The sequence below is a fragment of the Ranitomeya variabilis genome, chromosome 2 (assembly GCF_051348905.1).
Source record: "Ranitomeya variabilis isolate aRanVar5 chromosome 2, aRanVar5.hap1, whole genome shotgun sequence".
Lineage (NCBI taxonomy): Eukaryota > Metazoa > Chordata > Amphibia > Anura > Dendrobatidae > Ranitomeya > Ranitomeya variabilis.
In genome coordinates, this window is record NC_135233.1 from 634,018,256 (window position 1) to 634,045,061 (window position 26,806).

Genomic DNA, 26,806 nt, shown 5'->3' on the forward strand with positions numbered 1-26,806 from the left:
AACCAAATAATATTAAAAAAAAATAAAAAATAAATAGGCTTTCTATAGCCCACTGAATGAGAGATAGCACACACAGCAGTGGCACACAAGCCCTGACTGAGGCCAATATTTTTCTCCCACTGATTGATGTAGTGTTTTTGTGTTGAGGTAGAATTTAGAACACAAATCACGGGAAAAATAAATAGGCTTTCTATGGCCCACTGAATGAAAGGGAGAGAGGTGGCACACCCAGGAGTCAAGACTGGCACACAAGCTGAAAGGGCAATATTACTCTCCCACTGTTTTTTTAGGTATTTTTTTTTTTTCAGGGAGACTTTAGAAACCAAATAATATTAAAAAAAAATAAAAAATAAATAGGCTTTCTATAGCCCACTGAATGAGAGATAGCACACACAGCAGTGGCACACAAGCCCTGACTGAGGCCAATATTTTTCTCCCACTGATTGATGTAGTGTTTTTGTGTTGAGGTAGAATTTAGAACACAAATCACGGGAAAAATAAATAGGCTTTCTATGGCCCACTGAATGAAAGGGAGAGAGGTGGCACACCCAGGAGTCAAGACTGGCACACAAGCTGAAAGGGCAATATTACTCTCCCACTGTTTTTTTATGTATTTTTTGTTTTTTAAGGGAGACTTTAGAAACCCAATAATATTTAAAAAAAAAAATAAATAGGCTTTCTATGGCCCACTGAATGAGAGGGAGAGAGGTGGCACACCCAGGAGTCAAGACTGGCACACAAGCTGAAAGGGCAATATTACTCTCCCACTGTTTTTTGTATGTTTTTTTTTTTTTTTCAGGGAGACTTTAGAAACCAAATAATATTAAAAAAACAAAAAAAAAATAGCCTTTCTATGGCCCACTGAATGAGAGAGAGAGGTGGCACACCCAGGAGTCAAGACTGGCACACAAGCTGAAAGGGCAATATTACTCTCCCACTGTTTTTTTATGTATTTTTTGTTTTTTAAGGGAGACTTTAGAAACCCAATAATATTTTAAAAAAAAAATAAATAGGCTTTCTATGGCCCACTGAATGAGAGGGAGAGAGGTGGCACACCCAGGAGTCAAGACTGGCACACAAGCTGAAAGGGCAATATTACTCTCCCACTGTTTTTTTAGGTTTTTTTTTTTTTTTCAGGGAGACTTTAGAAACCAAATAATATTAAAAAAACCAAAAAAAAAATAGCCTTTCTATGGCCCACTGAATGAGAGAGAGAGGTGGCACACCCAGGAGTCAAGACTGGCACACAAGCTGAAAGGGCAATATTACTCTCCCACTGTTTTTTTATGTATTTTTTGTTTTTTAAGGGAGACTTTAGAAACCCAATAATATTTAAAAAAAAAAATAAATAGGCTTTCTATGGCCCACTGAATGAGAGGGAGAGAGGTGGCACACCCAGGAGTCAAGACTGGCACACAAGCTGAAAGGGCAATATTACTCTCCCACTGTTTTTTTTAGGTTTTTTTTTTTTTTCAGGGAGACTTTAGAAACCAAATAATATTAAAAAAAAAAAAAAAAAAATAGGCTTGCTATAGCCCACTGAATGAGAGATAGCACACACAGCAGTGGCACACAAGCCCTGACTGAGGCCAATATTTTTCTCCCACTGATTGATGTAGTGTTTTTGTGTTGAGGTAGAATTTAGAACACAAATCACGGAAAAAATAAATAGGCTTTCTATGGCCCACTGAATGAAAGGGAGAGAGGTGGCACACCCAGGAGTCAAGACTGGCACACAAGCTGAAAGGGCAATATTACTCTCCCACTGTTTTTTTATGTATTTTTTGTTTTTTAAGGGAGACTTTAGAAACCCAATAATATTTAAAAAAATAAATAAATAGGCTTTCTATGGCCCACTGAATGAGAGGGAGAGAGGTGGCACACCCAGGAGTCAAGACTGGCACACAAGCTGAAAGGGCAATATTACTCTCCCACTGTTTTTTTAGGTTTTTTTTTTTTTTTCAGGGAGACTTTAGAAACCAAATAATATTAAAAAAAAAAAAAAAAAAAATAGGCTTGCTATAGCCCACTGAATGAGAGATAGCACACACAGCAGTGGCACACAAGCCCTGACTGAGGCCAATAATTTTCTCCCACTGATTGATGTAGTGTTTTTGTGTTGAGGTAGAATTTAGAACACAAATCACGGAAAAAATAAATAGGCTTTCTATGGCCCACTGAATGAAAGGGAGAGAGGTGGCACACCCAGGAGTCAAGACTGGCACACAAGCTGAAAGGGCAATATTACTCTCCCACTGTTTTTTTAGGTTTTTTTTTTTTTTTTCAGGGAGACTTTAGAAACCAAATAATATTAAAAAAAAAAAAAAAAAAATAGGCTTGCTATAGCCCACTGAATGAGAGATAGCACACACAGCAGTGGCACACAAGCCCTGACTGAGGCCAATATTTTTCTCCCACTGATTGATGTAGTGTTTTTGTGTTGAGGTAGATTTTAGAACACAAATCACGGAAAAAATAAATAGGCTTTCTATGGCCCACTCAGTGAGAGATGGCACACACAGGGATGGCACTGTAGCAGAAATGCCAATCTTAATCTCCCACAAAAAAAAAAAAAAAAAAAAAAAAAAATGTCCTACAATTACTATCTCCCTGCAGTAATGTAAGCCAGGTATGGCAGGCAGCAATAGGAGTGGACTGATGCACAAATTAAATAAAAAGTGTGGACAAACAAAAAAGATAGCTGTGCAGAAAGGAAGGAACAAGAGGATATGTGCTTTGAAAAAAGCAGTTGGTTTCCACAGTGGCGTACACACAGCAATACAGCTATCACGGAGCCTTCTAGGGCAGCCCAATGAGCTACAGCGCTGAGGGGAAAAAAAAAAAAAATAGCTTCCACAGTCCCTGCACACCGAAGGTGGTGTTGGACAGTGGAAATCGCTGCAGCACAAGCGGTTTGGTGGTTAGTGGACCCTGCCTAACGCTCTCCCTGCTTCTGACGAAGCGGCAGCAACCTGTCCCTAAGCTCAGATCAGCAGCAGTAAGATGGCGGTCGGCGGGAACGCCCCTTTATAGCCCCTGTGACGCCGCAGACAGCAAGCCAATCACTGCAATGCCCTTCTCTAAGATGGTGGGGACCAGGATCTATGTCATCACGCTGCCCACACTCTGCGTTCACCTTCATTGGCTGAGAAATGGCGCTTTTCGCGTCATTGAAACGCGACTTTGGCGCGAAAGTCGCGTACCGCATGGCCGACAAGCACAGGGGTCGGATCGGGTTTCATGAGACGCCGACTTAGCCAAAAGTCGGCGACTTTTGAAAATGATCGACCCGTTTCGCTCAACCCTACCCGTAGCATCTCCATTTTTTTTCGAGATCTGGGGTCGGGTGAGGGCTTATTTTTTGCGTGCCGAGCTGACGTTTTTAACGATACCACATTTGTGCAGATACGTTCTTTTGATCCCCCGTTATTGCATTTTAATGCAATGTCACGGCGACCAAAAAAAGTAATTCTGGCGTTTTGAATTTTATTCTCGCTACGCTGTTTAGCAATCAGGTTAATGCTTTTTTTTATTGATAGATAGGGCGATTCTGAATGCGGCGATACCAAATATGTGTATGTTTGATTTTTATTTAATTGTTTTATTTTGGATCGGGCGAAAGGGGGATGATTTAAACTTTTATTTTTTTTTTTTTTTTCATATTTTTTTAAACTTTTTTTTAACTTTTGCCATGCTTCAATAGCCTCCATGGGAGGCTAGAAGCTGGTACAAATTCATCGGCTCTGCTACATAGCAGCGATCATCAAATCGCTGCTATGTAGCTGAATTGCAGGCTTGCTATGAGCGCCGACCACAGGGTGGCGCTCACAGCTAGCCGGCATCAGTAACCATAGAGGTCCCAAGGACCTCTATGGTTACTATCCTGATGCATCGCTGACCCCCGATCATGTGACGGAGGTCGGCGATGCGCTCATTTCCGGCCGCACAGCCAGAAGCGGTAGTTAAATGCCGCTGTCAGAGTTTGACAGCGGCATTTAACTGGTTAACAGCTGACATGTCATGACTTTGATGTGGGCTCAGCGCCAGAGCCCACATCAAAGTGGGAGACACAACATGCGCCGTACTAGTACGGGGCATGTCATGGAGGGGTTAAAATCCTGCAGTGCCTGCAAGGTCCCCCTGCTCAAGAAGGCGCATGTGCATGCCCATCTGAAGTTTGCCAATGAACACCTGGATAATTCCGTGAGTGATTGGGAGAAGGTGCTGTGGTCAGATGAGACAAATATTGATCTCTTTGGCATTAACTCAACTCGCTGTGTTTGGAGGAAGAGTAATGTTGCCTATGACCCAAAGAACACCATCCCCACTGTCAAGCATGGAGGTGGAAATATATTTTGGGGGTGTTTCTCTGCTAAGGGCACAGGACTACTTTACCGCATCAAAGGGAGAATGGATGGAGCCATGTACAGTAAAATCCTGAGTGACAACCTCCTTCCCTCCAGGACATTAAAAATGGGTCGTGGCTGGGTCTTCCAGCAAGACAATGACCCAAAACATACAGCCAAGACAACAAAGGAGTGGCTCAAGAAGAATTACATTAAGGTCATGGAGTGACCTAGCCAGTCTCCAGACCTTAATCCCATAATATACTTATGGAGGGAGTTGAAGCTCAGAGTTGCCAAGCGACAGCCTCAAAATCTTAATGATTTAGAGATAATCTGCAAAGAGGAGTGGACCAAAATTCCTTCTGACATGTGCGCAAACCTCATCATCAACTACAAAAAACATCTGACTGCTGTGCTTGCCAACAAGGGTTTTGCCACCAAGTAATGTCTTCTTTGCCAGAGGGATCAAATACTTATTTCTCACTGTAAAATGCAATTAAATTTATATAAATTTATACAATGTGATTTTCTGGATTTTATTTTTGATATTCTATCTCTCAATGTTAAAATTAACCTACCCTTAAAACTATAGACTGTTCATCTGTTTGTCAGTGGGCAAACTTACAAAATCAGCAAGGGATCAAGTATGTATTTCCCCCACTGTATAACCTCACCTGTTTATTTACAGTTATATGAAAAAGTTTGGGCACCCCTATTAATCTTAAGCTTAATGTTTTATAAAAATTGTTTTTTTTGCAACAGCTATTTCAGTTTCATATATCTAATAACTGTTGGACACAGTAATATTTCTGCCTTGAAATGAGGTTTATTGTAATAACAGAAAATGTACAATCTGCATCCAAACAAAATTCGACAGGTGCATAAGTATGGGCACCTCACCAGAAAAGTGACATTAATATTTAGTAGATCCTCCTTTTGCAAAAATAACAGCCTCTAGTCGCTTCCTGTAGCTTTCAGTGAGTTCCTGGATCCTGGATGAAGGTATTTTTGACCATTTCTCTTTACAAAACAATTCCAGTTCAGTTAAGTTTGATGGTCGCCGAGCATGGACAGCCCTCTTCAAATGATCCCACAGATGTTCAATGATATTCAGGTCTGGGGACTGGGATGGCCATTCCAGAACAGTGTATTTGTTCCTCTGCATGAATGCCTGAGTAGATTTGGAGCGGTGTTTTGGATCATTGTCTTGCTGAAAGATCCATCCCCTGCGTAACTTCAACTTTGTCACTGATTCATGAACATTATTGTCAAGAATCTGCTGATACTGAAAGGAATCCATGCGTCCCTCAACTTTAACAAGATTCCCGGTGACGGCATTGGCCACCCAGCCCCAAAGCATGATGGAACCTCCACCAAATTTTACTGTGGGTAGCAAGTGTTTTTCTTGGAATGCTGTGTTTTTTTGCCGCCATGCATAACGCCTTTTTGTATGACCAAACAACTCAATCTTGGTTTCATCAGTCCACAGGACCTTCTTCCAAAGAGAAATTGGCTTCTCCAAATGTGCTTTTGCATACCTCAGCCGACTCTGTTTGTGGCGTGCTTGCAGAAACGGCTTCTTTCGCATCACTCTCCCATACAGCTTCTCCTTGTGCAAAGTGCGTTGTATAGTTGACCGATGCACAGTGACACCATGTGCAGCAAGTTGATGCTGCAGCTCTCTGGAGGTGGTCTGAGGATTGTCCTTGACTGATCTCACCATTCTTCTTCTCTGCCTTTCTGATGTTTTTCTTGTCCTGCCACTTCTGGCCTTAACAAGAACTGTACCTGTGTTCTTCCATTTCCTTACTATGTTCCTCACAGTGGAAATTGACAGGTTAAATCTCTTAGACAGCTTTTTGTATGCTTCCCCTGAACAACTATGTTAAATAATCTTTGTTTTCAGATCATTTGACAGTTGTTTTGAGGAGCCCATGATGCCACTCTTCAGAGGAGATTCAAACAGGAGAACAACTTGCAAGTGGCCACTTTAAGTAGCTTTTCTCATGATTGCATACACCTGGCTATGAAGTTCAAAGCTCAACGAGGTTACAAAACCAAAAAAAAGTGCTTTAGTAAGTCAGTAAAAGTAGGTAGGAGTATTTAAAACAAGAAAATGATAAGGGTGCCCATACTTATGCACCTGTCAAATTTTGTTTGAATGCAGATAGCACATTTTCTGTACAATAAACCTCATTTCAAGGCAGAAACATTACTGTGTCCAACAGTTATTAGATATATGAAACTGAAATAGCTGTTGCAAAAAAAACAATTTTTATAAAACATTAAGCTTAAGATTAATAAGGGTGCCCAAACTTTTTCATATAACTGTATATGTACATACATTTGATTTACAGTTCTTGATGTGCAGGCTACGTAAAGTCAATCTTCAAAATTGATGAAAATGTGAAGCTTTATACAAAACAAACAAAAAAAGTGTACACAGAAATAAATCTGTGATGTGTGTGTGTGTGTGTGTGTGTGTTCAGTGTATAGAGGTCATAAAATTGCCTTCAGTAAAACACTTTAGTCTGTATGGAAAAAGTGATTTTGTTGCCAAGTAACTGACATTAAGGATTATATTATGGTGAAGGTAAAGTTACAAACCTGGCATTAGGGACTACAGTCATTGCACATATCAGATTTTTTTTTCCTGTGCATTTTTTAATGTTTGTCATAGAAAGACCTTTCCCAGGAAGCAGCCTCGATCAGCTTAGTGATAAGAGTAGAATGTACAGGGGTAACAACATTTGTCTTTTTCACTGGAACATTGTTGCTATCCGAGGCTAGCGGGTAACCACAAAACACTGGTCCAAGAGTGGCAGGGTTCATCCTTAAGTTTAAGTCGCATGTAGCATTTGGTCCTTGAAGCGTGTTTTGGAGATGTGACTACTTACAACTTATTTCATAAATTTTACACGTGCTTTCGACAGTACCATTATAAAATAATGACAAATTTACAAATGGTTTACTTTACTTTGTGCAAAGTCATACTGCCATTAACAATAAGTAAATCATTTTCACTTAATTTCTATAGTGAAAATATGTTGTAAATAGAATCCATTTCTCTACCACTCCCCCTCCATCCCCCCAATCACGATCATTTATCCCTTAAGGCAGGGGTGAGGAACCTGAAGCCTGTCGGCAGATGCCCTTTTTAGCAGATTCCAGGGGACCGCAGTATTTGGGTCGGCTGGCGCGTTTTGCCAGCCATAGGTCCTTTAAAGGGAACCTGTCACCCCCAAAATCAATGGTGAGGTAAGCTCACCGGCATCAGGGGCTTATCTACAGCATTCTGTAATGCTGTAGATAAGCCCCCGATGTTACCTGAAAGATGAGAAAAAGACATTAGATTATACTCGCCCAGGGGCGGTCCAGCTCCGATGGGCGTCTCAGGTCCGGTACAGCGCCTCCCATCTTCTTACGATGGCGTCCTCTTCTGGTCTTCACGCCACGGTTCCGGCGCAGGCGTACTTTGTCTGCCCTGTTGAGGGCCGAGCAAAGTACTGCAGTGCGCAGGCGCCGGTTAGGTCAGAGAGGCCCAGCACCTGAGCACTGCAGTACTTTGCTCTGCCCTCAACAGGGCAGACAAAGTACGCCTGCGCCGAAGCCGCGGCACGGAGACCAGAAGAGGACGTTATGGAATGAAGATAGGAGGCGCCGGAACGGACCTGAGACACCCATCGGAGCGGATCTGAGACACCCATCGGACCGGACCGCAGCAGGACCACCCCTTGGTGAGTATAATCTAACCTCTTTTTCTCCTCTTTCAGGTAACATCGGGGGCTTATCTACAGCATTACAGAATGCTGTAGATAAGCCCCTGATGATGGTGAGCTTACCTCACCATCGATTTTGGGGGTGACAGGTTCCCTTTAATTGCTCTTCGCAATGAGATCTGCACTGGGTAGCATGGTGGCTCGGTGGTTAGCACAGTTGCTTTGCAGTTGTGCGTTCAAATCCCAACAAGGACATCTGCAAGAATATTGTATGTTGTATATGAGTTTCTTCCTACACTTCAAAGACAAACTTCTAGGGAATTTAGATTGTGGGCCCCATTGGGGACCGTGATGATAATGTTTTTAAAATGCTGTGGAATATGATGGTGCTATTTAAGCAAAGCATAATAAATTAATAAATCACTCCCCCTGATAACATCATATTCCCTTACAGTGATCATTTGTACTACAGTATAATACAGAGGTGTCAAACTGCATTCCTCGAGTGCCGCCAACAGGTCATGTTTTCAGGATTTCCTTAGCATTCCACAAGGTGCTGGAACCATTCTGTGCAGGTGATTAAATTATCACCTGTGCAATACAAGGAAATCCTGAAAACATGACCTGTTGGTGGCCCTCGAGGAATGCAGTTTGACACCTCTGGTATAATAAGTAAGGTGGTAATTGGCATCCCTTCCCACAAATTATAATCACACACCTCATGTGCATGTGGTATAATCATTAATCAACCCCCACACCATGCACCCCTTTTGTATAAATATATAAAATCTATACATTTCACCAAAATCAATCACAATATCTGCCATCCCAGAAGATACAGAGCATTGCTTGCGCTACTTTGCCAAATTAAATTTATAACGTTCAGTGGCACACAGCAGAGCTCAACAACCTGACTCCTACTGTACAAATGAATGATCTCACTTATTGTCGCTACCTTGGAGACTGGCATCTCCTGGCCCATAAGCACTTCTGTCCTGCAGGTAACATGAACAGACATTCCCGCAGATCGCGGTATACAGTACATATGACGTGATGATTGCATGGGCTCTCGCTGAGCTCCACCACAATCAAATGTGGGTGACAGCTCTATATGAGAGCAGACACCCTGCAGCAATGCCCACAATCAATGAACGCACTGATCGCGAGCATTTAACCCCTCTGATGCCGCTGTCAATAGTGATAACGACATTGCGGGGTATCTCTGAGGGAGGATGCAAACAAACGAAATTCAGCAAATTCAGCTTTCCCAAATCTAAATGTCCCCTTCCCTTCTGAGCCCTACAGTGTGTCTAAACCACATTTAGCGTCCACATGTCTAGCATTTCTGTAGAGATGACTGCCCGCCTAATTTACGAGTAGGTGTTTCCAGAAACATAAGCTGGACACCACAACGAACTGATGGCTACAACATATTGGACATTACAACGTACTTGTGGCTACAACTTATGGGGCATTAACACGTATGGGCAATGCAATGGCAATTTGCAATTTTCACTCGGCAACATCCACTACTGCTTATTTTTGGAAAACACCCATGAAGTCAAAATTGTCATTACACTTCTAGATAAACTCCCAAAGGGGTATAATTTCCAAAATGGGGTCACTTGAGGAGAATTCTGCTCTTCTAGCACTTAGGAACTCTGTATATGCAGTCCACAAGCTTTTCTAGCAAAAGCTGTGCTCCAGGAGGGAAATAGTTCTCCGCCTCTCCTGAGTCTTACCATGTAGGTAAGCAGTACTGTACAACCAGATATTGGGTATTTCTACCTTCCGCAAAAATTGTGGGACACATTTTTGGGCCATTATTACTCATTTCCCTTGTGAAAATGTAAAATCTGTGGCTAAAACAAAATTTTGGTGGTAAAAATGTAATTATTTTTTTCTTCACTGCCTAATGGCATAAAATTCTGTGACACACCTGTTTTGTCAATATGATCACTGCACCCCTAGAAGAATTCATTGAGTGTAGTTTGTAAAATGGGGTCACTAATTGGGGAGGGGGTTCTACTGTTCTGGCACCTCAGGGGCTCTACCAATGTGATACGGCACCATCAAACCAGTCCAGCAAAATTTGAACTCCAATATAGTGCTTATTCCCTTGTGATCTTTGCACTGTGCCTGAAAAGTAGTTTTTTGACTACATATGAGGTATTGCTGTACTCAGGAGTAATTGCACAATAATATTTGGGATCCATTTTCTCCTGTCATTTGTGAGTGGTTTCCACTGTTTAGGCACATTATGGGCCCTCCAAACATGACATTGTGTCAGCTAATTATTCCAGCAAATTTTGCATTAAAAAAAATCAAATGGCACTCCTTACTTTCCGAGCTGTGCATTGATCACAAACAGATTTTTCCCTACACATGGGGTATCCGCATGCTCAGGAGAAATTGCACAACAAATTTTGGTGAATATTTTTTCCTGGTAACCTTGCAAAAAAAATAATTTTAAAATGGGTCTAAAGTAAAATGCTTGTGAAAAAAGTTAAATGTAATTTTTTTCCTCCTACATTACATTAATCCCTTTGAAGCACCCGAAGGGTTAATAAACTTCTTGAATGTTATTTTGAATACCTTGTGGGGTATAGTTTTTACAATGGTGTCAGTTTTGGCAATTTCCTGTCATATTGGCCACTCAAACTCACTTAAAATGTAATGTGGTCCCTAAAAAAAAAAAAAAAAAATTGTAAATTTTCTTTGAAAATTGAGAAATTGCTGGTCAACTTTTAACTCTTACAATTTCCTAACAAAAAAAGTTATGTTTCAAAATTGTGCTCATGTAAAATATACATATGGGAAATGTTTTGTATTAACTATTTTGTGTGACATAACTCTCTGATCTAAGGGCATACAAATGAAAATTTGAAAATTGCTAAATTTTCCAAATTTTTTACAAATTTCTGATATTTTTACAAATAAATGCAAGTCATATCAAACAAGTTTTGCCACTAGCATAAAGTACAATATGTCATGAGAAAACTCAGAATCACTGGAATCTGTTGAAGCATTTCAGAGTTATTACCACATAAACTGACACTAGTCAGTATTGTAAAATTCGGCCAAGTCAGGAAGGTGAAAACAAGCTTCATGGTGAAGGGGTTAAATACAATATTTGGTTGTCCTCTCAAAAAAGTTTCACTGTATTTTATCTATTGATTCCACTTATATATGTCCATATTCCAAATTGGGCTAGAAAACTCCTTTCACTTTTGCAAACAAAAACATTAGCCAATTAATCTATTATTTTATTTTTCAGCGTGGCAGGAAAACCAAGTAACTGATAAAACCATGTAAACACAAGCAGTACATTCAAGGTCTTTACTATGTTAAGGTACCGTCACATTAAGCGACGCTGCAGCGATAGCGACAGCGATGCCGATCGCTGCAGCGTCGCTGTGTGGTCGCTGGAGAGCTGTCACACAGACCGCTCTCCAGCGACCAACGATGCCGAGGTCCCCGGGTAACCAGGGTAAGCATCGGGTTGCTAAGCGCAGGGCCGCGCTTAGTAACCCGATGTTTACCCTGGTTACCAGCGTAAAAGTTAAAAAAAACAAACAGCACATACTCACCAGCGCGTCCCCCAGCCTCTGCTTCCTGACACTGACTGAGCTCCGGCCCTAACAGCACAGCGGTGACGTCACCGCTGTGCTTTCACTTTCAGTTTAGGGCCGGCGCTCAGTCAGTGTCAGGAAGCAGAGGCTGGGGGACGCGCAGGTGAGCATGTACTGTTTGTTTTTTTTAACTTTTACGCTGGTAACCAGGGTAAACATCGGGTTACTAAGCGCGGCCCTGCGCTTAGTAACCCGATGTTTACCCTGGTTACCAGTGTAAAATATCGCTGGTATCCTTGCTTTTGCTGTCAAACACGGCGATACACGGCGACCTAGCGACCAAATAAAGTGCAGACCTTCTAGCAGCGACCAGCAATTTCACAGCGGGATCCAGATCGCTGCTGCGTGTCAAATACAGCGATATCGCTATCCAGGTCGCTGCAACGTCACGGATCGCTGGCGATATCGCCTAGTGTGACGGTACCTTTAGACAAGGCTATCTCATAGAGCAACATTGGGAGCGTGCAAGTATAGACCAACAAATGTGTGTGTTGCTGCTTGGCTGAACTATGAGTCAAAGAGGAGCAGCCAGACACCAGGAAATTGTGATCCTAGGGAGTAGTGCATCCCTAAGGCCTGTTTCACACGTCAGTGGCTCCGGTACGTGTGGTGACAGTTTCCTCACGTACCGGAGACACTGACACACATAGACACATTAAAATGAATGTGTCTCTGCACATGTCAGTGATTTTTCGCGGACCATGTGTCCATGTGCAAAACACGGAGACATGTCTACGTTTCTCAGGCAGCACGGTCCGCAAAGCATTTCGCACACGTGCACACGGAGAACAGTGTGCACTCTCCTCCGTGTGCATGTACCACCGCAGGAGAAACAGCGCTAGAGTTAAGCGCTGTCCTCTGCTTTTGGTGCTGAAGCCGGCATTCATTCCTTCTCCCCAGCAGCGTTCGCTGGAGAGAAGGAATGAAAAATCAAGGTTTTTTTATGGTTAAAATAAAGTTCGAGGAGGGGTGGAGTTCGTAGGGGTGGAGCTGCATATTCATCACTGTAATGAGCAGTACCAAGTGACCGCTCACACAGGACAAACTGCCGGCACTGAGAGGAGGCATCGCGGGAGCTGGGTGAGTATTTTAATGCAAGCGGGCGGGCGCACAGGGGGTGGGAGGCGGGAGGTGACCACGAACTTTGTTTTAAACATAAAAAAAATAAAAAAAACCCTTGATTTTTCATTCCTTCTCTCCAGCGAATGCTGCTGGGGAGAAGGAATGAATGCCGGCTTCAGCACCAAAAGCAGGGGACAGCGCTTAACTCTAGTGCTGGCTCCTGCATGGTCTGTGTGGTCCTCAGTCGGTACACGGGCGGCACACGGCTGCCACACGTGTGCCACACTGGTGTGCCACGTGAGCACACGGACACGGATAACTCCGGTACCGATTTTTCCGGTACCAGAATTATCTGGTGAGACTGGCCTAAGATATATGTTGAGATAATCCCTTTAAACTAAAAAATGTTTTTGCCTTGTTTCTTTGCGTTTATATGTCAGTACAACTAAATTACGTAATCTTCACAATACTTTGCTGCTTTATAAATATGTTATGAGAATGCTTAAATAAATTAGCTGCTTTTATAGATTTATTTAGTATATTTCAATCATATTTTAACAAATGAAATAATTACTGAAATATATGTACACTTTGCGAATAATAAAAAATAACATTAACAAAATACCAGCAATGATAACATCTAAAGTTCTCCATTTCAGGCTGAAAAAGCTGAAGGTTTCATCAATCTTCCTGAGTTCATTGTGAATCCTGCCATTGAATGCAAAAAAAAATAGTGAGTTGGCAAACATTATATATTGAATTTATGTGTTTTTGTACTTAGATACAATATTATCCTGATGGATAAAATGCCAAACTGACTCTGTATTGGGGCTCAGCTGTCAGTCAGGGCCAGGGATGACATTACAGCTTTCTGTATACTTGGAGTGGTGACTAAATCCATGCCAGCACCGCCCTTGTGGCTGAAACCTGAATTCTGTCAGGGACAAAAAAGTTCATTTTCTCCCCACAGCGTTCGAGTAAGTGCGGGTGCCGGGCAGGTTAATAACGCTATTAACCTGCAGATTAACCCTATAACTTCAGGTTAATAGCATTTTTTGTTGTGACAAGTTCCCTTTAAATAGATGAATTCAGCCCACAGCTTTGTAGAAAGAAGATTGATCAGGGCCCAGGCCACTATCCCTTGTTTTATTAGTTTGTTTGTCACTATGTTTATTAATCCCTTTCCCACCTGAAAGGTATCCATACATCCCTGTGACCTGGGTTTATTGACCTGGGAAGTATGAATACGTCCCGGAGATTTTGCGCCCTCTGAGGCTGTGCTCACATCATCGCTGCCTGGTGTCAGCTGATTCTAACAGCTGACACCCAGCACCAGGAACGGTTCCGCTCTGTTCCCGACACTTTAACCCCCTAAATGCTCCAACTGAACTCTATCGCAACATTTCAGGAGCAGGCAGAGGGAAGACAGCCCGTCTGCCCTTGGATCGGAGACCCTGCAATGTCATCGCAGGGTCCCAGTCGTTGCCATGGTGGCCCGATGTCGTCATGACGACATCCGGGTCACCAGAGCTAAGAAAAATTGCTTGATCATGCTCAGAGCATTATCAGCAACTTTGTCTATCAGTGCAACCCTGACAGATTGCATAGCATAGGGATGCATCCCCATCCTATACAAGCGATCAACCTGCAAGAAAAATGAATGTCCCATAGTGGAACAAAGTAAAAAAGTTTATAAAAAAAAAAAAAATAATAAAATGAACAAAATATAATGAACCCATGAATGAATATTTTTATGAAAAAAAAAATATAAACAATAAAAACACACACATTTGGTATTGCCGCACCCGGAATGACCCAACCTATAAAACTGTCCCACTAGTTAACCCATGTACTGAACACCGTAAAAAAAATAACCAAACAAGGCAAAGAAAGTTTTTTCTATAAAATAGTTTTTACTGTGTACAAGGACCAAAACCTAAAGAAATAATATAAATGAGGTATCACTGTAATCGTACTGACCTGAAGAATAAAGCTGCCTTATCAATTTTACCACTCGTGGAATGACATAAAACCCCTCCAAAAAATTCCTTGAATTGCTGGTTTTTATTCATTCTGCCTCCCAAAAATCAGAATAGAAAGCAATCAAAAATGTAATGTCTGAAAATGGTTCTAATAAAAACATTAACTCATCCTGCAAAAAGCAATCCTTCAAATAACTCTCGAAATATGGAAACATGATAGCTCTCAAAATATGATGATGCAAAAACTAGTTTCTGCAATAAAAAGCGTCTTTTAGTGTGTGACTATCGCTGAAATAGCACCGACCTGAAGAATAAAGTAATCTAATCACTTAAAATGCACAAGAAACGGCATAAGAAATAAATACAACCAATTCTTCACCTAATGTTTTCTTCATTCTGCTTCCCAAAGACGGCATTAAGGCTTGGCGCACATATATTCTGGGCTGAGCGGTTGCATCGGAGTTTCCGTGTAAATCTCTGAAATACATGATTCCGATGGACCCCCTGTCAGAAGATTCACTATTATGAGTCAGATGGTGGCACTGTAGATGCCATAGGACCTGCGATCCGGAGGTGTCTGTCTTTTTTGGATTGCATAAAAGAGCCATCGGTCACAGTTTGGTGCACTTCTGAAAAGAAGGACAACGCTGAACAGAGGCCAATCGGAGTCCAGAGTAACTCTGCTGCCTCATTATAGTAAATGGATCCCTTGGGGATTTCATTTGACTCACGTCACTTGGAGAATTAGATGGAAACCCCAGAGTAAGTGGTCAGTGTAGGGCGCCAGATAAATGTGATCCCAAACGTTATGTAAAATGTTCCCAATAAAAGCTTCAATTCAGTCTACAAAAATAGCAAGTTTCCACTCAGATACGCCATTTGTTAATGGTGTAGGGGTTGTACTCACTCAGGTGTGACAGGAGGAAAACAGGAGGCACATTCCATTAAAAGTTCATGTGGGTTTATTTTCTCCATAAACCCAGAAGCACCAACAAAAGGTAAACAGCCTTTAGAGCAGGCAAAAACAAAGCAAGAATGTCCATAGCAGAGCTCTGCTCTGCCAGGCCTGTGGGCACAAAGGCTGGGTAATGTCCAGCACACAGGCTCATTCTGGAGCCACACACACAGGAGTTCTTCTCCCTCCCAACACACAGACCATGTGCCAAACAGCCTCCATTACATAAGGTGTAACCACACCCAGAGGTGAGGTATGTGGGTAGCCAGAGCCACCCATCTCTCATAGCTACCCACAACCCGGGCCCAGGTGCACCAAACAACATCTTAGTGCTTACGTGCACTAAAGAAAATAATCCTGGTTACATCACAGAGAGCAGCCATCTCTGTGACACATACCTCCCTTTGAGTATGTGGCCATTACCCTCCTTACAATGGAAATATAGTGGGATTCCACATTACTGGTAGTACAAAGGCTCTGGAAAAGAGAAATAGCTCCTCACCCCTCAAAAGAAATTCAGCAAATTTTGTGCTCCCAAATCCAAATGTCCCCCTCCCTTCTGAGCCCCACAGTGTGCCTAAACCACATATAGTGTCCACATTTGGCATTTCTGAAGCAATGAGAGCCTGCCTAACTTACGGGTACATGTCTCCAGAAGAATGAGCTGAGCATAATGTACTGGTGACTGCAACATACTGGACACTGCAATATACTGGTCACTACAACGGCAGTTTGCAACTTTCACTCGGCAACATTCATAGCTGCTTGTTTCTAGAAAACACCCATGGAGTCAAAAACGTCACTACACCTGTAGATAAATTCCCAAAGGGGTATAATTTCCAAAATGGGGTCAATTGAGAAGGAATTCTGCTCCTTTTCTGCTCCGTATATAGAGTCCGCAAACTGTTCTAGGAAAAGCTACGCTCCAGGAGGCAAATAGCGCCGTGTTTCTCCCGAGTCTCTCCGTTTGGCTAACCAGAACTGTACAGCCACATATTATTATTGTTATTATCATTATTATTTATTATTATAGCGCCATTTATTCCATGGCGCTTTACATGGGAGGAGGGGTATACATAATAAAAACAAGTACTGTAATCTTAAGCAATACAAGTCACGACTGGTACATTAGGAGAGAGGACCCTGCCCGTGAGGGCTCACAATCTACAAGGGACGGGTGAGAATACAGTAGGTGAGGGTAGAGCTGGTCGTGCAGCAGTTTGGTCAATCGGTGGTTACTGCAGGTTGTAAGTATTGCCACATTCAATAGAAATTGTGGGACAAATTATGGTGCCATTTTTACCCACTTTTGTATGAAAATGTAAAATCTGTGGCTAGAACAAAATTTTGGTAATAAAAAGGTAGTTATTTTTTCTTTACTGACCAATGGTATAAAATTCTGTGACACACCCATGGTGTCAATATAATCACTAAAACCTTAGATGAATTCATTGAGAGATGTGGTTTGTAAAATGGGGTAATTTGTGACGGGTGCTGCTGTTCTGGCAACTCAGGGCCTCTCCCAGTGGGTCTTGGTACCCACAAACCATAACAGCAAAATCTGCACTATAGTATGGCTCCTTCCTTTCTGAGCTTTGTACTGTGCCTGAAAAATATTTCCTGATAACATGTAGGGTATTGGAGCACTCAGGAAATAATGGACCTCAGTTTGTTGTAAAAAAAATTCCCACTAGCCCTTAGAAAAACTAAAAACTTGGGGCTAAAACAACATTTTGGTGCTAAAAATTTAATTTATTCTTTCTTCACTGCTCAATGGTATAAAAGTCTGTGAGTCACATGTGGTGTTAATAGTATGTAATGTAGTTTGTAAAATGACTTCACAAATTGGGGGTTTCTGGCACCTCGGGGGCTCTGCCAATGTGACATAGCATCATCAAACCATTCCAGCAAAATCTGAACTCCTATATGGCGCCTCTTCCTCTTCCCTTCTGAGCTTTGCACTGTGCCTCAGAAGTAGTATTCCCATACATTTTGGGTATTGGCATACTCAGGAGACATTGCACAGCAAATTGTGTGGTGCAATTTCTCTTACCCTTATGAAAATAAAAAATTTGGGGCTCAAATAGCATTTTTGTGGGGAAAATGTGATTTTTCTTTTTTCACTGCTCAACGTTATAAACTTCTGTGAAACGCTTGGGGGTTCAAGGTTTTCACCACACATCTAAATACATTCCTTGAGGGGTCTAGTTTCCGAAATGGGGTAACTCAAGGGGGGTTTCCACTTTTTAAGCACATCAGGGGCTAATGATTCCAGCAAATTTCACATTCAAAAAGTCAAATGACGCTCCTTTCTTTCCGAGCCCTGCCATGCTCCCAAACAGTAGTTATCTCCCTCATATCGGGTATCAGAGTACTCAGGAGTAATTGCACTACAAACTGTGTGGTGTAATTTCTTCTGTTGCCCTTATGAAAAGGCAAAATTTGGGACTAAAATATGTTTTTTAGGGAAAATGTGATTTTTTTTTATTATTATTTTCATAGCTAAAAGTTATAAACTTCTGTGAAGCACCTGAGGGTTCAATGTGCCCACCACACATCTAGATCAGTTCCCTGAGGGATCTAGTTTCCAAAATGGCACCAATTGTGGGAGATTTTCATTGTTTAGGCAAATCAGTGGCTCTCCAAACGTGACATAGCGTCCGCTAGTTGTTGCAGCAAATTTTGCATTCAAAAAGTCAAATGGTGTGCCTTTCATTACGAGCTCTACGCCCAAACAGTGTTTCCCCCCCCCCCAACAAATTTTGAGGTTTCTGTTACCCTTATGAAAATTAAAAAAGGGTGTAAATAATTTTTTTGTGGAAAAGAGTTGAATGTTATTTGTTTTCTATATTCCAAAAATTCCTGTGGAGTACCTGAAGGGCTATTAACCTTCTTGAATGTGGTTTTGAGCACTTGAGAGGTGAAGTTTTTAGAATGGTGTCACTTTGAGGTATTTTCTATCAGGTAGAAAATATCTTATTTAGTTGGAAAAAGGAGAGATCTCTTGACAAGTTTTAACCTTTTGTGACAAAGTCACTGGTAAAGTGCTGGAGGGGAGATATGTTTCACTGCTCTTAATAGCTCAGTGATATAAAACCCACAGATTTTCCTACAGCACACTAAGTGCAGTGAGGGGTTAACTGCTAATTTGCATAATGACTCAGTTTTATTTGGACATCCATAGAGCGGGTGGGAGGATCTCCACCTTATTATCTCCACTCAAGGGTATAGACTGGGGCTTAAGTAGCTGGCCTCCAGAGGCAGTAAGGGTTCAGTGTCTGGAGAGGAACACGCCAGAGAAGTGTTTGTGTTGGAACCAACCTGCACCATGTGTGTTCTGTGAACGGTGAGCAGAAGGAACCCCACTCTCAGAAGGACTGTGCTTTGTGCTACCATTTTGTTTTGTTTTCCTGTTTTGCACAGAGGGCCGTGTTTGTTTCAGTACACCTTGGTTTATGCTGCCTATAATAAACTGAAGGATGTTCTTAAAGAGACAGTGTTCCCGTGTCTACCTCCGTGTACCTCTGAGTGGGTTGATCTACCACAGGTGGAGTTAAAAGTGCGGGCCGCATTCCCCGTGAACATGTGCGATGGCCACAAGCCAGCGTATAACATCAGGCAAAATGGAGGACCTGCTCAAACATCTGGTACAAGAGCAGCAGCAACAGCATCAGCAGCAATCACAGCAGCAACAGATGTCGCAACAGGAAACAAATAAGCTGCTTATATAGCAGATGTAATGACAGCAGCAGATTTACTTGCTCAGAGAAGCAGTTCGAGGAACACCGGAAGCCCCTCTCCCAAGTCCAGATGACGACACATACGTCCAGAAGGTGGTAAGACAAACAATGAAAAAATGACGCCGGGTGATGATGTGGAAGCATATTGGACTGTGTTTAGCGAATAGCAGAGCATGAGAACCTACCACCAGAGCAGAGGGTGGAGGTGCTGGCCCCCTATCTAAATGTCGAGCCTCAAAAGGCTTATTATGATTTGGAATTACAGGATGCAAAAATTAAAAAAATGAGTGTGCCAAATTAAAAACTTAAATTTTGGCATCTGCAGGAGTGACTATATCGGTCAGAGCACAAAGGGTTCACCACTGGGCATATTATGGGGACAATCCGCCTTGATCCCAAATGTTTGATCTACTGCATCTTATGCAAAAATGGATGCAGCCGGAATCCTCCATTCCAGCCCAGATGGTCAAGCAGGTTGTCATGGACAGATTAGGGATTGCTCAGGGAGATCCCCGGAATGTGGATGAACTGTTGGGCATGGTGGAACTGTACCTGGTGGTCGAAAGGTCCCTAAGAAAGCCAGGGTGGTGCATTCCCATACTGGGATACCCAGCGGGAGCATGAGTCCTAAAAGAGGGGTAGTAGAGCCACCACTGGGGGAGTCCAAAATTCCAAGGGGTTGCTGAGGGGCTGTCAAGGGCCATTGGTAAAGACTTGCACTGCTGGAGATGCCGCCGTCCGGGACATATAGCCATATGATGTCCTTTGTCCTCCGAGGAAATGGACTGCAGCCTAGGGAGGCGCTGCTCGCACTATGCCTATTTTGCTTGCAGTGTGAACTACAAGCCCGGTGAGGGGCCAGAGGCATGTCCTGTGACAATAAATGGGATTGTCACGATACGGAAAATATGACGCTCACTTAGCTTACGCTCCCATGCCGCCAGGCAACAACGATGTGGGGTGCGCATCCCAGGTGGTAATAGAATGTGGACCCACTGGACCACAGGGGGGACCCGGGCCTACCAAGACTAGGGAAAGGCAGTGATCAGGGTCTGTAGCAGCTGAGCATGTGGGCAAGATGGTGACATGCAGGACTAGATGACACAGCACAACTCAGGTAGGAATAAACTGAAAGTTTAATACATAAAGTCAGCATACAGTGCACAAGACATAACAATGTAGGCTCCCGATTCCGCAACTCAAGGAAGTGTGCACATCACAGGTCAGCAGATGTCAGACGATGTCAAGAGGTCATCACGGGTTGAGGCAGTCCAGGGTCATCTGGCATGGGCATATCAGGAGAACCTCTCTCTCAGACCTCAGGGATAGCACAGGCACAGCAGGAAAACATCAGACAGTGACCTCAGACAGATGTCATCATGGGGATGGTCCCCAGGGCACAGGCAGGACATCGGGACACAGGCAGAACATGGACAGCACAGGTCCAGGAACAACGACATGGAAGCTCAAGACATCAGCTGATCAGATCCAGGACACACAGGCAGAGCTGTCATGATGGAAACAAGACTGGAGACTCCCCAGGAACACGGAAGAGGAGCCTGTTCTGGAACACAAACAGACTGGAGACTCCTCAGAAACACAGAGGAGGAGCCCAACCAGGAACATGAATAGACTGGAGACTCCCCAGGAACATGAGTGGGACCGACTCTGAAACACCGGCTAGACCACCAGGACTATGGACTGGATATCTGGACACAGGATGGACATCTAGGACAAAGGCAGGACATCTGGACTCCAAACAAAAGACACGGCTCCAGGCAGGACATCAGGGAAGACTTCAGGCACCAGATGATGGTCATCAGACTCCAGGCGACGGCATCAGGCAACAGGCACCAGGTAACGGTCATCAAACTCCTGGCACCAGACAGCGGTCGTCGGGCTCCAGGCACCAGGGAGCATTCATTCTGCACCTGTCATCGGGCTCCAGGCACGAGGCAGCAGTCGTCGGGCACCAGGCAGCGGTTGCCGGGCTCCAGGCACCAGGCAGCGGACATCAGGCTCCATGCACCAGACAGCGGTCACCAGACTCCGGACATCGGACATAACCTAGAGGAACTCAAGTGGTATGGTGCAAACACTGCAGCATCAGACCAGAGCTGGATGGAGCTAGCACCGTATAGTTGACTCCATCAGAGTATGAACCAGGTTTATTTTCAAGACTCAGGTAACAGGACACTCAGTCACTGGGTACATAAAGGACTTCAAGAATATCACACAGCAGGAATCCACATTCAAGGCAAGGACTTTGGTACCAACACATAGACAGATGGGTCCAGGGACAAAGACATCAGCTTTCCTAGAACTCATAGCAGGCAGAACAGGAGCTGAAGAACAGGCAGACCAGGAGCAACATGGAGGACCAAACACACATGGTTAGGTTAAGAAACCTAATGAGAAGCTCTGGTAACGCCCAACAGGGAAGAGGAACTTTAAATAGGAGCTGCCCCTCAGCAGTAGGCTGGGGACAGCAATTCAAGCACACACATGTAAGGAGGAAGAGCGGGCCGTGGGTACTGTTCAATCAGTAAAAATGCAAACCTAGTCAGGGACTGATATGTGAGGTTAGTCCCAGAGTATGCAAAATAACCTCCCTACAAAAAACAACCCACAATATATCTTTAAGGTACATATAGTGCCCCACAAATCTGGGGAAAGATTGGACCACATAAATCCCTGTATACAGGTTATATATAAGATTGCATGGTATGGAGGTTATGGAGCAATAAAGAGATTATAATCAAAAATGGTGATCACAAGAATTTATGTGTATGTGGAGCGCCCCCAGATGCAGGGCCGTGGGGTACTCGGTACTGGGCCTCTCTGTCTCGGTCCTGGGGTTGTCACGGTGGCTAGACCTGGTCCGTGACCCTGCTAAGGGGCATCCAATGAAAGGGGTGATGGTGGTGCGTGGTGCAAGTCGCGATGAAATACGAGGACACAGGGTTGCAGTCTCTTTACCTCTTTACTGAAGGCTTCAGGATCCGCAATCCAGAGCACTGCTAACAGGGCTGGCTGAGACCGGCCGGTCCGAAGGCGCATCCAGAGTTCCCTTTGCAGGTGGAAATCAGTGCCTACCTTCTAGTGCCTGTGTGTTGTAGTACCTCCCTGCTGAGCACCACGGGATAGTCCTCACAACTGTTGTGTCTGTGTCTGATGTTCTTTCTCTCTCCGTCCCCCAGATGATATGGCTAGGACGCACCCGTATGACTGGGTAGGCCTGCGTTGTCTTCGTTAGGTGTAAAAGGGTGAGACAACCAACCTGAAGTTAACTGTCCTGCCGTAGTTCGAAGTAATGCGTAGAGTCTGTTACTTCCTCGGTGCCCCGGCCACCGGCTATGCGCCTCAGTAGGATGTTGCCACGATCTTAAGGCACGACTCCTACTGGTTTTATTCTCCTTTGTACTGTGATCTCGCTTCTCACTTCTCCACAATAAACCTCGCTTCGTGTCCTTTCTAAGAAGCCTGCCGCTATATCACTCAAGCACGGCTCCGTAACGATCTGTCCTTTTCGCTAGGCCGCTGTCAGGATCCCACCCCTGACAGGTCCTCTCCCGAACTCTCCTGGGCTGCTTTCTTTCTAACTACCTGTCCAACCCCCAGTTTTACCAGAGCGTGAGGAGTGGCCTACTAGATAGAACCACTCCCCCTGGTGGCCGGAGTGTGAAATGTAGTGTGTGTGTGATACCTGGTCAGGTGAACTCCTTTAGTGCAATCAGACGTAACATTACTCCCCTTAGTGGCAGAGCAACATTACTGCAATGACCAGGACTCTGGGGCGCTGCATATGCATCAAGAGGGAGGTAAAAGACTTTGGTAGGAAAAAAGCCAGTATAGGCAGAAGTATCAGCAGGCATATCTACCTTGTTGCATGTGGAGGATGCTGAGACACTGCCATAATGGGCAGTCAAAATGAAAAGAAAAGGTGCAGGGAAGAGCCCACGCGTATCGCTATACAAGTTGGCTTCATCAGGGAAGTATGTCCCAGATCCAAACAATAGCATATATATAACCAAAGTGATGTCCGGCTCCTGAATGGAATATGCTGTATTGCTGCGCACGCTGCAAGTCAAGGGAAGTGTGCAATGAGCATAGCAAGGGCGGAAATCCAAGTGTGGTTATAAAAGGCAGAGCCAGGGCTGTAGACATGGTTGAGGATTACTGATTAAGCGTGCCCTGGACCCCAGTTACATACAAGCAATGTCCCTTCTGCAGCATACCTTTCGCTTCACCTTCTGCACCATCTGGATCCCATCGGGCTGGCTGAAGTTCCGCTGCTTCTGTTGTACAATAAGAGACAGAGTTCTTTTCAAACTTAAAACAATGAACTTTACTATTTGCTTGTCACAGCACATTCTTGTCAGTTACATCATCAGCATTAGGTTCCATACAGTTCACGTTCTCCACTCTCCCTACACTTTCTCCCACATCCTGCAGTACATTACGGGGTCGTATCGCCTCTTGTGATAACAGTGTCCTCTCTGTTTCACAGCGGTACAGAGGGCGTCAGCCCAAGCAATGATCTGCCACATGGTGAGCGACCTGTGTCCCTGTACTGGTCCAGGACCACTTCTCAAGCTCCTGTCCCAAACCGCTGTAATGCTGCTGCCTCAGCTGTACTTCTGTCCATCCGGACTCTGCATGGCTGGGTATCAGACTTAAGGTTGTGGAGCTGTCCGCCCAACATGGGCACTAGGTCCCTCCTGAATCTAAACAGGAAGACACTTTCCTCTTAACACGGCCAATCCATCCTAAATAACTATGTATAACAGCTTTATTATCATTGTGGGTCATTGCCATAGGGCAATGATATCTACATTTCAGTATATGTAAGTTTCACTTATTTATTTATTTATTTGAGGATATTTTTATATTGTGTATACTACATGCAGTAATTGGTTTTCTAAAAAAAAGAGTCCCTAATGTACCTAAACAGTAGAAACCCCCCACAAATGACCCCATATTGGAAACTAGACCCCCAAGGAACTTATCTAGATGTGTTGTGAGAGCTTTAAACCCCCATATGTTTCACAACAGTTTATAACGTAGAGCCGTGAAAATAAAACATCATTTATTTCCCACAAAAAGGGTATTTTAGCACCCAGTTTTGTATTTTCCCAAGGGTAACAGGAGAAATTGGACCCCAAAAGTTGTTGTCCAATTTGTCCTGAGTACGCTGATACCCCATATGTTGGGTTAAACCACTGTTTGGGCGCACGGGAGAGCTTGGAAGGGAAGGAGCACTGTTTTACTTTTTCAACTCAGAATTGGCTGGAATTGAGATTGGACGCCATGTTGTGTTTGGAGAGCCCTTGATGTGCCTAAACAGTGGAAACCCCCAATTCTAACTGAAACCCTAACCCAAACACACCCCTAACCCAAACACACCCCTAACCCTAACCCCAACTCTAACCATAACCCTAACCACACCCCTAACCCGAACATGCCCCTAACCCTATTCCCAACCACACCCCTAACTCCAACACACCCCTAACCCTAATCCCAACCCTAACCACACCCCTAAATCCAACATACCCCTAACACTAATGCCAACCATAACCCTAACCACACCCCTAACCCTGACACACCCCTAACCCTAATCCCAACCGTAAATGTAATCCAAACCCTAACCCTAACTTTAGCCCCAACCCTAAATTTAGCCCCAACCCTAACTGTAGCCCTAACCCCAACCCCAACTCTAGCCCTAACCATAGCCCTAACCCTAGCCCCAACCTTTACCCTAACCCTAACCCCAACCCTAATCCTAACCCTAGTCCTAACCCTAGCCCCAACCCTAGCCCAAACCCTAGCCCCAACCCTAAATCTAGCCCCAACCCTAGCCCAACCCTAGCTCCAACCCTAACCCCAATCCTAGCCCTAAACTTAGCCCCAACCCTAACCCCTACCCTAGCCTTAAACCTAGCCCTAACCCTAACCCTAATGGGAAAATGGAAATACATTTATACATTTTTTTAATTTTATTATTTTTCCCTAACTAACAGGGTTATGAAGGGGGTTTCATTTACTTTTATAGCGTGTTTTTTAGCGGATTTTTATGATTGGCAGCTGTCAGACACCAAAAGACACTTTTTATTGCAAAAAATAGTTTTTGCGTCTCCACATTTTGAGAGCTATAATATTTCCATACTTTGGTCCACAGAGTCATGTGAGGTCTTGTTTTTTGCGGGACAAGTTGATTTTTTTTTGGTACCTTTTTTGGGCATGTGACATTCTTTGATAGCTTTTTATTCCGATTTTTGTGAAGCAGAATGACCAAAAACCAGCTATTCAAGAATTTCTTTTGGGGGGGGCGTTTATACCGTTCCGCGTTTCATAAAATTGATAAAGCAGATTTACTGTTCGGGTTAGTACGATTACAGCGATACCCCATTTATATAATATTTTTACGTTTTGGCGCTTTTATACGATAAAAACTATTTTATATAAAAATAATTATTTTTGCATCGCTTTATTCTGAGGACTATAACTTTTTTATTTTTCCGCTGATGATGCTGTATGGCAGCTCATTTTTTACGGGACAATATGACGTTTTCAGCGGTACCATGGCTATTTATATCCATCTTTTTGATTGTGTGTTATTCCACTTTTTGTTTGGCGGTAGGATAATAAAGCGTTGTTTTTTGCCTCTTTTTTTATGGTGTTCACTGAAGGGGTTAACTAGTGGGAAAGTTTTATAGGTCGCGTTGCTACGGACGCGGTGATACTAAATATGTGTACTTTTATTGTTTTTTTTAATTTAGATAAAGAAATGTATTTATGGGAACAATATTTTTTTTCTTTATTTAGGATTTTTTTTTTTTTTTTTTACACATCTGAATATTTTTTCTTTTACACTATAACTTTGCCCCCGGGGGCATCATGCTATAGGGTCAGATCGCTGATCTGACACTTTGCACAGCATTGTGTCAGATCAGCGATCTGATGTGCACTGCTGCAGGCTTACCAGCGCCTGCTCTGAGCAGGCGCTGGTAAGCCACCTCCCTGCAGGAACCAGAAGCAGCCCCGCGGCCATTTTGGATCCGGGGCCTGCAGGGAGAAGCAGGTAGGAGACCCTCGGAGCAACGCGATCACATCGCGTTGCTCCGAGGGTCTCAGGGAAGCACGCAGGGAGCCCCCTCCCTGTGCGATGATTCCCTATATCGCTGGAATGCTGCGATCATGTTTGATGACGGTGTTCTGGGGGTCAATGTGCCAGGGGCGGTCCGTGACCGCTCCTGGCACATAGTGCCAGATGTTAGCTGCAATAGTCAGCTGATACCCAGCCACGATCGGCCGCACTCCCCCCCGTGAGCGCGGCCGATTTCATATGACGTACTATCCCGTCCGTGGTC

At 43.7% G+C, this 26,806-nt stretch overlaps 1 protein-coding gene across 3 annotated transcripts in view; it reads left to right on the forward strand.

Moving 5' to 3' along the window:
• IPCEF1 (interaction protein for cytohesin exchange factors 1) overlaps positions 1–26,806 on the forward strand; it is a 359,460-nt gene that overhangs the window by 178,184 nt on the left and 154,470 nt on the right. For all 3 annotated transcript variants that reach the window (XM_077289086.1, XM_077289085.1, XM_077289084.1), the window contains one exon: positions 13,419–13,492. In XM_077289086.1, the coding sequence (XP_077145201.1) occupies positions 13,419–13,492 (74 nt within the window). The remainder of the gene's footprint in view (positions 1–13,418; positions 13,493–26,806) is intronic.